This window comes from Anabrus simplex, chromosome 5, assembly GCF_040414725.1.
Source record: "Anabrus simplex isolate iqAnaSimp1 chromosome 5, ASM4041472v1, whole genome shotgun sequence".
Taxonomy (NCBI): domain Eukaryota; kingdom Metazoa; phylum Arthropoda; class Insecta; order Orthoptera; family Tettigoniidae; genus Anabrus; species Anabrus simplex.
The window spans coordinates 451,280,542-451,297,126 of NC_090269.1; the positions used below are offsets into that span (position 1 = coordinate 451,280,542).

At 38.2% G+C, this 16,585-nt stretch overlaps 1 protein-coding gene across 1 annotated transcript in view; it reads right to left on the reverse strand.

Moving 5' to 3' along the window:
- The window catches only part of LOC136875104 (zinc finger protein 83-like), a 57,325-nt gene that overhangs the window by 37,426 nt on the left and 3,314 nt on the right, over positions 1-16,585 (reverse strand). The window contains exons 2-3 of the mRNA XM_068227900.1: positions 6,125-6,254; positions 1,425-1,520 (exon numbers count right to left, since the gene is read on the reverse strand). Of these exons, the coding sequence (XP_068084001.1) occupies positions 1,425-1,520; positions 6,125-6,254 (226 nt within the window). The remainder of the gene's footprint in view (positions 1-1,424; positions 1,521-6,124; positions 6,255-16,585) is intronic.

Consider the following 16,585-nt stretch of genomic DNA (forward strand, 5'->3'; position numbering starts at 1 on the left):
CTCTTGAAGGTCATTTATGTTTGAATATTTATTAATTACAAGTAACAGGTAGGGACCCCCTTAGAGGCAGCCCTGCCCAGGGAGTGGCGCTCCTGCCTATGTGAGTCCCAGAGCACACTGACCTAGTATGTAACATCTGGTAAAGGGTCCCAGCTCAGGGTAACGAGTGAAGACCTCAACGGCAGCAAAAGCTGTAGTCATAACAACATTACTATATGGATGTGGAACCTGGACACTTTTTCGTCATGACATAAAGAAACTGGAACGCTTCTATCATCAGAAACTTAGATCCATCATGAACATGAATGGGGATGAGTACATAAGTAATGTGGCAGTCCATGGAAAGGAGCATATGAACAGCATATAAGCTTTCATCATCACTCACTGGCTTAGATGGGTTGGTCACATCCAGCATATGAATGATAGCAGACTGCCTAAACAACTTCTCTACGGTGAGATTGGTCATGGCAAAAGGGCTCAAAGTGCTCCTTTGAAACTTTATAAAGACCAGCTTAAGAAGACTATGAATAGCACCAACATAAATGCTAACAGCTGGGCGACAACTGCACAAAACCCTGTTCTCTGGCGCAAAACTACTGCAGAAGGCGTCTCACTTTTTGAGAAGGCACGTCGTAGAAAAGAAATTTAAACATATGAAAAGCAGAAACTATGTCAGATCCAACCCACGTCCTCCACCCACCTTTAAATGTGACTTGCGTGGCCGCATGTTTTAGTCATCAGCGACATCTCCACAGAGCCAACAGACTTTAAGAGGAACTACAGGAGAAAAACGTATTATCGGATAAAAGCAGCGGCTGACGATGAATTAATTAATTAATTAATTGCAAGTTTAAGTAATATTATAAGTCAGAATAGACCAGTAACACCACAAGCCACATTAGGAAGTAGAAGAATGTCTTTTACTTGCCACAAGATGGTTATAATGTGTGTAGTATTTAACGCAACTCTCACATTAGCAAGCATATCATCTATAACTTGTATCCTCTAATCAATCATTAATATAATCAATGAGATTACAAAGGTAATTCATTTGGAAACAACTAGTAGAATATCCATTAGAAAATCATTTGCTCAACAGTAATAAAAGAAAGTATCTTATACTAAATTTTTATTTGAAGACATTTATGCAGTCAAAAGTATTAGTAGCAATAATATGAGTTCCCAAATGACATGCATTAGAGGTCTTTGGAGCCATTCAATCAGCTACATGATACCTAAGGCAAGATCATGGAACAACCTGAAGGAAATATGAAAATTAGGCAAGTAATCAGTCAATCTCATAAAAAAATTATATTTTCCATAGTACTCTATATTGAAATTAATGGTTAACCACTGATATCTGTTGAGCACCTTTCCAACCCATTTCTTCACTTGACAATGGCTTATCAAATTATGTACATTACCTCAAATGAGTTTTCCTGTATTGGCCCTGGCTCTGTTAACTCTGATTCGGCTTCTTTTTTCAGAGTTATCATTTCTGATACATGTTCAACATTTTCCTGTGCAAAAGAAGATATATTAGGTATGCACATAAGACACTTCTACAAATACAGTCACTAACAAATGAGCTTGGTTATTCATTACCTGCCAGTTTTAGAGTTACTTTCAAAATTTCACTAATGCTTATGGAAGGTGTCTACCAGGAGACGATTCTTAAAACCAAACGCTGTATTGAGAATGGAGTTACTATCCTTGTTCACACCTAATGTCAAGGAAAGGAGAAGAATGTTATACAAATATATAATGAGAAGAGATTTCTAGGCATACCAGAAGATATATTGCATCCTACCAGACTTGGAATTTGAGCCATCTTACAAAGAATTTTGGAAGTAAGCAGCCACAGACATAAACACTAAATCGTGTGAACTATTATTATATGTCCAATGATATCGAAATAATGTTACAGATTGTTTGAAACATAAGTGTTAAAGCTGTTCTACATCTTTCAACATATAGTGAGAAATATAAATATTACATTCTCAGCATAGTGTTTATTTACAAACAGATTTAAATACCTTGAAATATCTGAAGCACTTTCTCTACTCTTGTTTTCCCAAGCTCAAAAGTGCTACATACCGCCTAGAGAGAGTTCCATTTCAATCAACATCTTTCAATGTTTCCAAGTATAAAAAACTTAAAAAAACAAAGAGAAGATGGCTTAGCAGTAATATTCCAGGGAAATTTGTGATGTGGGCCAAACTCAAACCAACTACAAATGAAATGTTTTATGACTACAAGGATATTACACAGTGTTCGGTGAAGAACTGAAGTGATGAGAACACCATCAGTGCTGAGCCAGCAGTGTTGGCAAGTACACCTGCTAATTCAGAGCCTCATTCATTATCTACTAGGAGATGTTTAACTTTCTCACTTGGACTCATAAAACCTGGTCAACACTAAGGGGATGGTGATCAAAAGCATAGATTCTAATATGTTTATTTACTAATAAAAGTGAATTGAAGTATAAAAGTCTAGAAGATACTGACTTAAATCATTCAATACAGAACAGAATGAACAGCAGCCAAACTAAGGAAAGGAAGAAGAAAGCAATTCACAGAAAGGAGAGGAAAATAATGACAGAAAGCACGGAATAGAGAACATTCATTTGCCCAAGTTGTCAAAGACCCAGAGCCCGCTAAAAGGGGCAGATTAGAGAAAATTTTCTCAGAAATCACTCAAGAGCCTTTAGACATGGGTTTCCATACAACATAGACACTGACCTGTATTGGAGGAATAAAATGAGCTTGTAGCAATCCTGCCTTCCAAAAGGAATTATGTCTGAGCAAGATACTTGTTTTGGGAGAAGTTACATTGGACATTTTGAGGGCCAATATCCAGCATTCGGGAGATAGTGGGTTCAAACCCCACTGCCGGCAGCCCTGAAGATGGTTTTCCGTAGTTTCCCATTTTCACACCAGGCAAATGCTGGGGTTATATCTTAATTAAGGCTACAGCCGCTTCCTCCCCAGTTCTAGCAATTTTCTATCCCATCGTCGCCATAAGACCTATCTGTGTCGGTGGGACGTAATGCCAAAGGAAAAAAAAAAATAGCACATTTTGAGCTATTTTATCTCTTGTTCGTTATAGGTGAACCTGCCCTTAGCAGACTGCGGACATGGGGGTAACCCAGAGTAATCATACCTGCATTGAAATTCTGTTTACCAGACTGTACTATCCAGTCTCATAAACACTGATCGAAGTTTTGTGATTTAACATTTCCTACACTAATTAAGGTGGGAGAAATTTATTTTAAGATGCAGTGCTAAAGGTGGTGTGATAGTACTGATGGGGATTACAGTTTTAAGAAACACAGGCCACCATCCTCTATTACAATCATGGGGGAAATAAAAGAAGACATGCAATACCTAAACCAAAGAACTGGCAATGTAACACTGACATTGACAATAAACATTAGAGACTAATCCAAGCCAACCTTAACACTCTCACTAACAGAAACTATTAAGGGTTATATTTGTAATATCTGGTCATGTCAGATATACTAGTAATGTATTGACACACCTAGGATACAGCACTGCTCATTTACTACATTTACACATATGTAAAACCATCGGATATCATTTAACTGGTGTGAAAATGAGAAACCATGGGAAAACATCTTCAGGGCTTCTGACAGTGGAATTCAAAACCACTACCTTCTGAATGCAAGCTCATAGGAATGCGACCCCAACTGCATGGCCAACTAGCTCAGGTTTTCCACTTAACAGCACTAAGAAAACTGAGTTTTAAAAAAGCTGATCAAAACTGTGAGGAAAAGCAGCAGTTCACCTCAGACACAGATTCAGTTTGTGAAGGAGCAAATCTAAACTGTGCTGAAGTTATTCAACAATTTAAATGCTCATTTTCCATACAGTTTGACGAGCTCACATCCTTTCTTCATTTAATTTGTTACTATGTTCAAAGCCGTCTGTGGAGGGATGGCATGGAATGACATTCGTAGACAAATAACTTTGAGTAGTGTTTTTAAATGTAAGAGAGATCACAATATGAAGGTGTATTTGGAATTCAAGGACAAGCTGCATCAAATATTTGTTTATAGAAAGAGGATTTATGGACTGGAGTAATTTAGCAAAGCAAAATGTTCAGTCATTTCCAAATTATCTAAAATTGTTTAAGAAAATGCTCGGTAATAAACATATAGGATAAATGCAACCTGGGTGATTGCCTTAAGTGTAGATCAGTGGTCACTGATTGATCAGGACGTTGGGCAGAGAACAGGAAAGACTGACAGGGAAAATGGAACATCAATATTCGGAAGTCAGCAACTACCTACAATTTCCAAAAACAATGAATGACCTCAAGGATTGCATCACTGCTCCTCTGATGGTCATCAACAGAGACAGGCTACAAAATGTATTATCCTAAATAGATGTCTGCCTTGAGATGGAAGTAAGACACAATGAACATTTGGAGAGCTTTCATTTCTTAATATATGAAAGTTTTAAGAGGTATAGGTCTTTTGACATTCAATGTATCATTTAGAATAACACTGCTCATTTATGTTGTATGTTGGGTATTCAGCCCGAAGGCTAGTTTGATCCTCTACAACTCCACCAACAGCTGTCACAGATAGGCTAGGTGTCACTGAAGGGGCATAAGGGAAGTGAGGAGTGAGGTAGTTTCCCATTGCTTTCCTCACTGAGCCAGAAGTTGCTATTGCATAACAGTCTGCCAAGCCCACTGAAATGCATGCGCCAACCAACCCTATAAGCGATATTTTCACACCATTCATAACAGGAACTGGCTGCATAAGGAATGGCATTACTGGCATCGCTCATACCTCGGTCGCTTTCATATTGTCAAAGCCAAGGATGAGACTGAGACAGGTCAATGTTCTAGCCCATACCAGAAGACATAGTGCACTGTAAACACTACATCCCGCCAGCAAAGGCATTATGAAGAAAAAAATTGTTTCTGATATTGGCACACATTTCTAAACATAATTTTGATATTTGTACAAGAGTTAGCAGAATGATGTGCAGGAATTCAGTATAACTACAGACATATGCTGGGATAATTCAGCTTCTCCAAATACCTCTGGACTGAAACAAAGTCACCCTTGCCAATATGAAATTAGCATGTCATCAGTTTACCCTCTGAGCTATCAGATGAAGGGGCACTGACCTGAAAGCCACACTCAGAAGATCGCAATGGACTGTGTTTAGAGTAGAACAGACAGGGCAAAGGAAAATGATGAAAATATCGCACTTCTTCTCCAAAATCTTTGACTGCATCCTCGTCTTCAATATAGTGTTTGCTTCAGACATGCTATACTGTGACAGTATTTTACTATGTGCTCACAAAACATTAGTAACATTGCAAAGAAGTTTAAATGATGAAAATCTTACCTAGAATTTATTTTGGAGGAAGATGATGTTCACTATGATAGCCACGGACTTACCGGCCATAACATACTTAAATCAAGCACCCACCATTGTCCATCATTTCAGTAGCTAGTTGCATTGAAATTGGCTGGCATGAAAGGAAATGTCAATCCCACAAAGATACCACTAACAAACCATATAGAATACAAACATAACCACACAACCTTCTGAAAGCCATGCCAATAACAATGAATAAACAAAGACAATCAATTAATGGGTACTTAGCACATGAAAGGCACTGAAGCCTCAAACTTGAGACACTGGCTATCATGACTTCTTCACTAGCTTGACATAACAAAGCTTCTTTCACTATCAAGCACAAAATATTCATTCAGCTTTTTACCACTATCAAACATAGAATGCACTGCTGTTTTCCTAACACATGCTAGAGGCCATTTGACCAAATTGTGGCCCTAATCTGACAGCTTATGCCACGGAACCCTCTTGATTGCCCCATGAACAATGATTTTGTTACTAGCCAGACCCAAATATGAACATCAATACTGTTGTTTGTGGTTCCAAAGGGTTGGCAGCCTAGTGTAGTGCACTGTCACGTATTTCCAGATAAAGAAACTTACCACGCCTAAATGCTCAAGCTGCAAGTGGTGACTGCTGGTGTTAGTGTTGAGTAAGCACATAGTAAAATTTTCCCCTGCCAAATAAATTCTGATCTCTATAAAATTATCTGGATTGAGACTTACAAGTGAAGCATTTCCCGCTCCTTCAAGCCAGGCTGCTTCCTCTTTGATCTTTATTTCCAGGTCCATTTCACACTGCAAGTGAAGTAGTTCGAAGGTACTGGGTTCGTTGATTACTTCCAATGATCTTACACTGAAAAATAGGCCAGAAAAATATATTGTCATCTTGCTGTCATTATTTTCTAGATTATTTGTCAACAGACTAAGCAACAAACTTTTAATTTTACATGACTATTGATATCATGATCACAGCCAAGGACCCGCAGTTTTACGCGACCGCTGATATTGCAATCATAGCCATATGACATACATTTTTGCATAGAATTGAAACCAGAGCAGGATGACTTTTCTACTTTAAAATCAAGGTAAACTGAGTGTGAACGGACTACACATAATGTCTTGAAAATTCAGTGACTAAGCCATCTACTTCTCACTCTGATGACCCAGGCATCTACCAACCATTCTTATTCTCTGCGCTTCCCTTCAAAACTAACTGAACAATTCCCAGTGCCTTGAGATTTCTCCTATCAAACTTTTCCTTCTTAGAATCAAATTCTCATGAAACACTCTTTTCTCATCAAGCTGATATACCTATATCTTTATTTGAGACATGTTCTATCCATCTGATCATCAAAAACTTCCGATAACACCATATTTCAAAGGCTTCGACTCCGTTTTCCTCAGCACCAGTTATTATCCACATTTCACTTCTATACAGTGGCATACTCTGCACTCAATGTAAACATAATTCTTAAGTTTTTCAATCTGCTGAATCTAAGGAATGTAATGGAGAAAAGACTGGAGTTCAGGTAAGATTAACTGTTGATTTCTATTGATATTGAGAAGGCATACAGCAGCAAACCACGGCAACTGGCCCTGGATGCATTGATACAAAAATGAAGGCAAGCAGAGCAGAACAAATTATAAAAGCAATATATGAAAAGTGAGCAAGTACTATTAAAACTACGATGGGATAACGAACAGGTTCAATGTACAAACTGGACTTTAACAAGGATGTGTATTATCCATTCTTTCTTTATTACAGTCATGGATGAAATTCACAAGAGTATATAACAAGAAATGGAAACCAAAGAGGCACAGCCCTTACTCATTGAAGATGACATTGTAATTTGGGGAGAAGATGAAATGGAAGTACAAGAACAAATTACTGTATTGAATCAGGAGATAGAGGAATATGGAATTAAATAAGTGTGGAGAAGTGCATGATAGTAGTGGTGATGAGAGGAAATAGAGAAGGAAGAGAGAATATTGAAATAAATGGAAGACCATTAGAAGTTGTGGAAAGATTCTAGTATTTGTGGAGTATAGATGCACAAGATGAGTAAAATAATATATAATACTTATTTGCTTTACATCTGACTAACTACTTTCTTACTGATATCGGAGATGCCCAGGTGCCAGAATTTAGTCCTGCAGCAATTATTTTATGTGCCAGTAAATCTAACTACATGAGGTTCACATATATTTGCACCTTCAAATACCACCAGACTGAGCCATGCTCGAATTTTCCACCACCCGAGCCACTCGGCTCGCTGATGATGGGGAAACTGGAAAGTGAACTTAACACATTTTACCAATATATGAGATTTATAGTGTGGAACTGCAATATAGCAAAGAAATGCAAGAAAATTCTGTACCCAATGTGTTACACTCCCTTTTTGATATAGGCAATAGCACATGGACAACAACAAAACATGATGAAAGCAGAATCTAAGCAGCCAAGATGAAATTCCTTAGAGGAATAATTGAGAAGACATAAAGGGATAAAAACAGAAACATAGAAATCAGGGAGAGAATTGGAATTTCTAAACTACAGGACAAGGTAGAGGCCAGTAAACTGAAATGGTATGGACACATAATTAGAACAGGACAGGATAGAGTTCCAAAGAGAGTATTTTGAGAGAAAATAATAGGAGAAAGACAACATGGAATACTCAGAAAGAGGTGGATGGATACTATGAAGGAGAGTACAGAGAAGAGAGGAGTAAAAGTAGAAGAAATATTGAAGGAGGAGTGGTGGAGAGATAGAAAACTGAGATTGTCATCGATTTACAACTCAACCCAGACAACTGGAAATGGGAAATGAAGAAGAAGAATCTGTTGAACTGAAGATAAATATTATACTACACTGCTATCAGCTCATTTCATTGAACAATGCTACCAAACTATCTTTATTTGTCTGTGCATTTCATGTCTAATGACACAACCAAAAGGTGCTTACCAGACCGCCCTTTCAAGTGTATTCCATGTCAGATAATTGGTTTAAATGTTTAGGAGTTTTTATTGTTCCCAAGGTGGTACCAAACTTGTCTGTGTTGAATACCTTGAGTGGTTCCTCACATAATTCATTTCACTCAATAGCAGTGTTTGTCAGTCAATGATACTTTACTGTAAAAATATACAAACTGCACTGACAATGAAGACTACCATTTCTCACACATGTAATATGGGTTTTGTTCCTGTGGTCCATTGCGTTGATTCTTTCTTATTGTCAGGGAACAGATTTCTGTGTAAACATATACCTTTTCAGGAAATTATGATCAAATGTATTTTGTATATTTCAACGTAGGGGATACTTCCTAAGTGTGCCACATTTACTCGTTCTGGCCTCAATGGTTATTCTGTTAATATATTATTGGTTTTACTTAAACCACAATTTGCCCAATGAGAAAATGGGAAACAACAGAAAACGATCTTCACGGCTGCCGGTGGTGGCATTCGAACCATGCAAACTCACCGCAACTGGCCCCTAACCACGCAGCCAACTCGTTCAGTCCTGAAGAAGTTCCTAAACACGCCGATAAATATCAGGAAATATCTTACTAAAGAGAGGCAGGCTACAGTTAAGATAAAACATGAGGATTAAATACTGGATACAGCTGTTGTGGGGTAATGATATGATATATAACAACACTGATATGCCAAGAATTCTACACATACAGATAATCTTACAGATACCCTAAACGGAACAACTCGCAAGATTCCGAGCCCTACTACCTTCTTTCGCAGCCCACAGTGTAAAAAAACCATCAACATTCACAGCGTCACTTTTAGACTAGACACAGAGGTAAGTAACAAATGAACACAATAATTACAATTAAACACTAAATCTTATAATTTATTTCTAAAATCACCATCCATAATTCATCAGGTGCTTAGCACTTCAGAAAAATTATCCATACCATAAAATTCAGATATCTGATTTAGTTAAAATGAGATACATTCACTGTTACAACACAAGAGGGAAAGACTTGCCGGCAATTGTAATGCAAAGGAAAGCTAGTTAACCCTGGAATGGTATATCATAATTTTTACAAAACGTAACACAAATTTGATTGCCTAGAACACGTTTCTGCGCGGACTCTTCCGGCCATTCCAATGTCTTCCCCCGCTCAACTCGCAAGGTCAGTGCACGTGCAACCGTCGTGCTCGAAGATCTTGTTTTCGAGCTCTTGACGTCAGTTTCTAAATGATACAACATCATACAAATGGTGTAATTATTTAACGTAGTGTTGTGTTTCGGTTCAAGTTTAATTATCATATCAAGGAGATAGTGGAAGTGAGTAGGAAATAACATTTTAGCATACACTGGGAGTGACGACTATATACCTTCATCCTCAGATGATGAGATTCATGAACTGAAGAGAAAATGTCGTAGTCATTTAACAAATGAAAATGATTCAATGTACACATCAGGAGTGGTTGGCCCACACAGCACTATTACACAAGTTATTGACATCCCTGTTTGGTAGTTGTGGGACAAAATCTGTTACAACTCTGTCTGCTTAATCAAGACTTGATAGTAGTAATACTACTGCTAGTACTATTATTACTGGTTCATCAGGATCTGCAAACTCGACTCCATAATAAACAACAAAATTAAGCAAAGGAAAAAACGGTTATTCCTGTACTGAAAATCCTCCAACCATATGTACAAGAAATACCCCTAGAAATATTGTGAATATCCGACAATGGCCTAAATGTAGCGTAATGATGTTCTAACCCCTTTAGATGCGTTTCAGTTGTTCTTTACTGATACTATGCTAAACTCAATCATTACTCATACAAATGAAAAGATAGTGAGAAAACAAGCCAACTACAAAACAATTCAGTTTTCAAACAGTCAAACCTCTCCCACAAGAAAAATAGCCTAAATACAGCAATAACGTTTGATGCTTCTGTAAGTGGTAGTGTTTACAGAGTTTGCTTTAGTGAAAAGCGATTCAAGTTTTTGTTAGATTGTTTCAGATTGGATGATAAAACTACCAGAGCTGAGAGAGTAGCGACGGATCACTTCACACCTATAAGGGACCTTTGGGAAGCTTTCATGAAATCATGCATAGGCAACGCAGCTGCATGCATTTTGAGGCAGATATCCATTCGAACTGTATATGCATAAAAAGCCAGCTAAATATGGGTTAAAAATTGTTATGGTTTGTGATGCTGGTTCTAACTACACATTAGTTGATAAGCCATACTTAGGGAAACAAAACAAAACTGTCAAAGGCCCCCTTTCCCACTACTATGTGAAAACGTTAATGTCTCCATTGCATGGATCGGACTGCAACATAACAATGGATAACTGGTTAACACTCGCTCCTTTGGCACATGAATTGCTCAAGGCTCCTTATAAGCTGACACTTTTAGGAACGATCCACCTAAGATCCACCAGAGATACCTTTGAGTATGAGATCAGCAAAGAATAGGGACATTGGTGATTCAAAATACCTTTTCAGCAACACAACAACACTTCTATCGCACAAGATTAAGAAGAACAGGGTAGTTCGCCTTATTTCCAGAATGCACCAAAACAAGGGAGTGAATCAAGATGGCAAAGCAGTTATGACTGACCTTTACAACCAGACCAAAAGAGGAGTAGATACTCTTGACCAAATGGCTTCAGTCCGATCTAGCACAAGGAAAACAAAAAGATGGCCACTCTGCATTTTTTATGACTTGATCGACAACTAGGCTGGGTCTAGAAACTGATAATTCTAGAATACAGATAGGTACATCTTCTTCTGCTACTTTTTTTTCTTCTTCTTAATTGTTATTGGACTCCGCATAAATACTCAATACCCATTCAATGCTCATTTGTATTTAGAAGAGTCGCTCAGGCGACCGATTCCCTGTCTGTTGTTTTCCTAGCCTTTTCTTAAATTATTTCAAAGAAATTGGATATTTATAGAACATCAAATAGTAATAGATGGTATTAGTGATCATGAAGCTGTTTTTGTGGTAGTAAAAAATAAATGTGATAGAAAGGAAGGTCTTAAAAGTAGGACTATTAGGCACTACCATATGGCTGATAAAACAGGCATGAGGCAGTTTCTAAAAAGTAACTACGATCGGTGGAAAACGGTAAATAAAAATGTAACAGGCTGGGTCTAGAAACTGATAATTCAATTTTGAACAAGGTCTTGAGTTCTAGAAAAGACCAAACCATGACAAGATCAGCTTATTTGAATAATTTGTATCAGCAGTTGGTTTTTCCATGGCTAGAACAGCGCTTGACTACCAGAAATTTTTAGAGGAAGCTAAGAAGTATGGTCTTCAGTGTTCTTGGCTGAAAAGAAGCAGTTCTTCCTAGGAGGGATAAAAAGAGAACAAATTGTAAAATATGTCAAGCTGAAAAGTGAAGAATCACAGCCAACTACTGCAGCAAGTGTGACACTGAGTTCTGTGTGGAGCACCGCGGGGATGTCTGCGAAGTCTGCAGTGCCTGAATCAACTGCAGCATCATCAAGACATCATATCTTTGCAAGTAAGATTTTTTTGAGCTATTACCAAAACGTTTTGATTATTTAGCCCTCTGCTTTAACATACAACTCATTTTTAAAAATAAAATATAGTAATTTCATTTTTTTTTCATTTTTCAGACGGACCTAACTGCTAGGTGACGTTGAAGACTAGACAATGCTTGACATTGTTCTTCAAAAAAACTTGTCTTTTATATTAAATGTATTTTCAGCTTTTAAAAGTATAATATGTTCGATAACTTTTGATTTTTCATTTCCATTTTACCAAAAAATGTTTTTTTCTCAAGATCGTAAAAGATACATCATACCAATTATGTAACTTTTAAGTATCATACTATTCCAGGGTTATATAAGTATACATTTTTAATGCTTAAGTAAAAATAACATTTAAAAAAAATGAAATATAGAGGTGGCTCGAAACTTATAGAAATCTGAAACTGAGAAAGATTAATATTTACTTCTTACAGTTCTCAACTGACATCTAAAAGTTTGGCAAAAGTGATTGACACTTGAATATTACCAATAATATGTTAGAGCTTGTGGACACAGCAAAAAATGATACACATCACAATTCTTCAATGAAGAAAATCTTAGAGTAGTAACCAAATACTTTAATACTCCAATACCGGACAGCTTGCGGTTTTCAGCGAGAAAGTCGATAGTGCTGCTACCTGCATGGCTTGGTGTGAATAAGAATTCAATAACACATTGCCACTTGTATGATACTTGTAGCACTGGCGTGTTTATAATTATTTATTACGGTGTTTTAGTAAATATTTTTAAATTGCAATTTACTAATGCAAGTATTATGGCTGGCGTTATTTGTGCAGTTTGTAATTGCAGCAATTACGGCGTTGTAAACTGTTCAAAGTCTTATTTTCGATTTCCAAAAGACCATAAGATGTAAGTATGCACTCTGATGAATAGATTGAGTCTTAGTCCTAAACATAACTTTTACGACGAGATGGAGGCTTAACTGATAATGATGACGTTTCTCTTAATTTCTAGCTGTCAGCAATGGGTGCACGTATGTAAAAGGAAGGATCTTGATACAGTATTTAAGAAATTTGGTCCCGAACATCTGTACAAAAACTACCGCGTTTGTTCAGACCATTTTCCAACAACAAGCTTCAGAAACCCTAATTTACCAAGTCAAGAGTACGTATAATAAAACTAGTTATGTTACTATAGTCAAAATTACTTTGATTAAGACGTCTTTTAACGTATGATGGTAATAATCACAAGTGTACGCAGCTCATAACTTCTATTGTATGTATAGGTTGATCAAAGGACAAATACCGACTCAAAATCTGTATCAGAAGCAACAGACTCCTAAACGTGCCAGTCCAAAGAAAAGATCACGGGATCTTTCTCAGGAAGAGAGTTATATCCCAAGGGAAAAGTTATGCGCTGAAGAAATCACCCAGCAAGATACCGACACGGGAACTGATAAGAACTGTAAGTTTTAAAAATGACCGCACATGTGTATTGAAATTAGCCATGCCTTATATAGCCATGCCAATCAAATAGTGTTAGTGAGACTTAAAAGCAATAATAATAGCAAATATTAACCCCTAAACGCAATGAGACTTGGGGAGCTCCACATTTAAGTACCGTAGATTTCAGGCAGGGGTAGCATGCAGGTACGTGGTGTAATGGTCATCGTGTTCGCTCTGAAATTGGGGGATAGGAGGTTCGAATTATGTTGGGTTCAACTTTATTTTTTTGCTGTGAGAAAAGTATTTCGATGCATTACTTGCACAGGACTGAGCACCAATGCAACAAATTTAATACGTAAATATCAGAATTCTTCATGCATAAAGCTGTGAAAGAGACCTAACCAAATCTTTAACACTTCTTCCTTTTCAGGAACATCGTAAGTTCACTTGATACCAATATCCTCGCATAACTCCAGTATATATTATGTACATGTCCGCCTCTGTGGTGTAGTGGTTAGTGTGGTTAGCGTGGTTAGCTGCCACCCCCGGAGGTCCGGGTTCGATTCCCGGCTCTGCCACGAAATTTGAAAAGTGGTACGAGGGCTGGAACGGGTCCACACAGCCTCGGGAGATCAACTGAGTAGAGGTTCGATTCCCAACTCAGCCATCCTCAAAGTGGTTTTCCGTGGTTTCCCACTTCTCCTCCATGCAAATGCCGGGATAGTACCTAACTTAAGGCCACGCTTCCTTCCTTCTTCCTTGTCTATCCCTTCCAAGCTTCACAATCCCCCACAAGGCCACTGTTCAGCATAGCAGGTGAGGCGGCCTGGGCGAGGTACTGGTCATCCCCCAGTTGTATCCCCCGACCCAGAGTCCGAGGGAAACAGATTAAGAAAGAAAGAATAAATTATGTACATACAATATTATGTATTTCAGTATTTGTGTCTCAGTAGGATTAAGAGGGCTGCAACGAACGGACAGCCGAACATAATCGGAGATTACGGGCCCTAAAAAGAAACTTTTCGTGATGCTAAGTTCTTCTTCTTAATCTGTTTACCCTCCAGGGTTGGTTTTCAATGTCCTGGAGCGTGAGACATTGGGTCGGGGGATACAACAGGGGAGAATGACCAGCACCTCGCCCAGGCGGCCTTGTGGGGGATGGGAAGATTGGAAGGGATAGACAAGGAAGAGGGCCCTTAAGTTAGGTACCATCCCGGCATTTGCCTGGAGAAGAAGTGGGAACTACGGAAAACCACTTCCAGGATGGCTGAGGGTGAGTGGACCCCGTTGCAGCCCTCGAGCCACTTGCCAAATTTCGTGGCAGAGCCGGGAATCGAACCCGGGCCTCCGGGGGCGGCAGCTAATCACAATAACCACTACACCACAGAGGCGGACCTAAGTTTATGTTGCTATATAAATCCTCAGTCTGACACATCAGTAGTAGTATCAGCCGTTATAACTTTGTCCCAATATGTTTCCCCCTGTATAGATAATTTAATCCACACGGTAATTTATTTTAATTTCTCTTACAGCCAAAGGAACTCTGCCAGATGCTCGCATTCCGAGGCTGACTCCAGAACAGTCAGAAAGGAGAATCAAGCTTTTGCAATCGAAACTGCAACAACAACAGAAGACTTCGAGCCGTCTTCGTAGGACAATCCGTGCCTTGAGGAGTGAAATGGCAGTTATGAAGCAGAAGTTTGAAAACTTAAAAAGTAAAAGTGATCTCATTACTCATGCTATCTGAACTGAGACTTAAGAATAAGAGACTGAAAGCTAGATGATACACTGAATCGGACAAAACATTTGCGTTAGCTGTTTATTATTGCTCCACTAACTGTTACAAATTTCTACAGAAACATTTATCTCTGCCGAGTGTAAGATCACTTCGTAGGTGGCTACAGAATCTGTCAGTATCACCTGGAATAAGTGATAGCATTCTAAGTATGATGAAACTCAAGTCCCAGCTGTTGCCGTTAGAAGAGCGTGTGGTTTCTGTACCAATTGATGAGATGTCACTGAAGAGTCATTTATATTATGATGCTCAGAAAGATGTATTTGAAGGATTTCAAGATTTAGGTAATGTACGTCCGTGCACTAATTACAGACTGATAAATGATGATGGGTCCAGAATTCTTGCCAACCAAGTATTGGTAGTTATGATAAGAGGAATGAGAAAAAACTTTAAACAAGTTATGGGATATTTTCTCACTAAAGATAGTATGGATGGTGAGACCCTTAAGTGTGTTATATTTGATGTGCTGCGGAAAATTAGGGAAAGTGGTTTCATACCCAAGGCATTAGTTAGTGATCAGGGGTCTAATAATTTGAAGCTGCACAGACTGCTAAACATATCTGATCAGAAACCATTCATCGAATTGGATGGTGACAGAGTGTACACATTTTTTGATGCACCACATCTGCTTAAGTCAGTACGCAATAACCTTAAAAAGTATGATGTGGAATATAAGGGACAAAACATTTCTTGGAACTATATTACACAGTTTTATAATACTGATAAAAATATGAACCCTAGATTTGCACCAAATTTAAAGAAGAAGCATATTATCTTACCGCCTTTCTCACGAATGCGGGTTTGCCTTGCAGCTCAGGTTATGAGCCATTCTGTAAGTCGAGGTATGTTAACAAATGTGGCCTTGAATACAATGACCTCTCTGGCTGTACCAACAGCAATTTTCCTTGAAAAATTTGACGTCCTTTTTGATGTATTCAATTCAAATCAGTTGAATAACACTAAGGTGTTTCGAAGAGCTCTTAAAGAGTCTTCTCCCCACTGGAATTTTCTACAAGAAATGTCAGAATATTTAAATAATTTGACACTCCTCAACAAGAATAGAAGTGTACCACCGTGTATTAAAGGCTGGCTTCTGAACATATGCGCGTTAAAAAAATTATGGAATGAACTGAAGGAAGGGTACAACTTTTCGTTTCTCTATACACGACGCCTTACGCAAGATTGTGTCGAGAATCTTTTCTCAATCCTGCGGATGAAAGGTGGAAATAACGTTACTCCAGATTGCTCCAAATTAGGATCCACCATCAGGGCCACAATTTGTAATCAACTTCTCTCGCCCTCAGGTAATACCAACTGTGAGATTGATCTGACAGCATACTTGTTAAAAAAGGATGACTTCGAGAAATCGGCATCCAGTATTCATTTGGTGGACACCGTTAATCCTGATCTAATTAACTCCTCAACTGGAAATGGAAGTAGCAATTCCTTG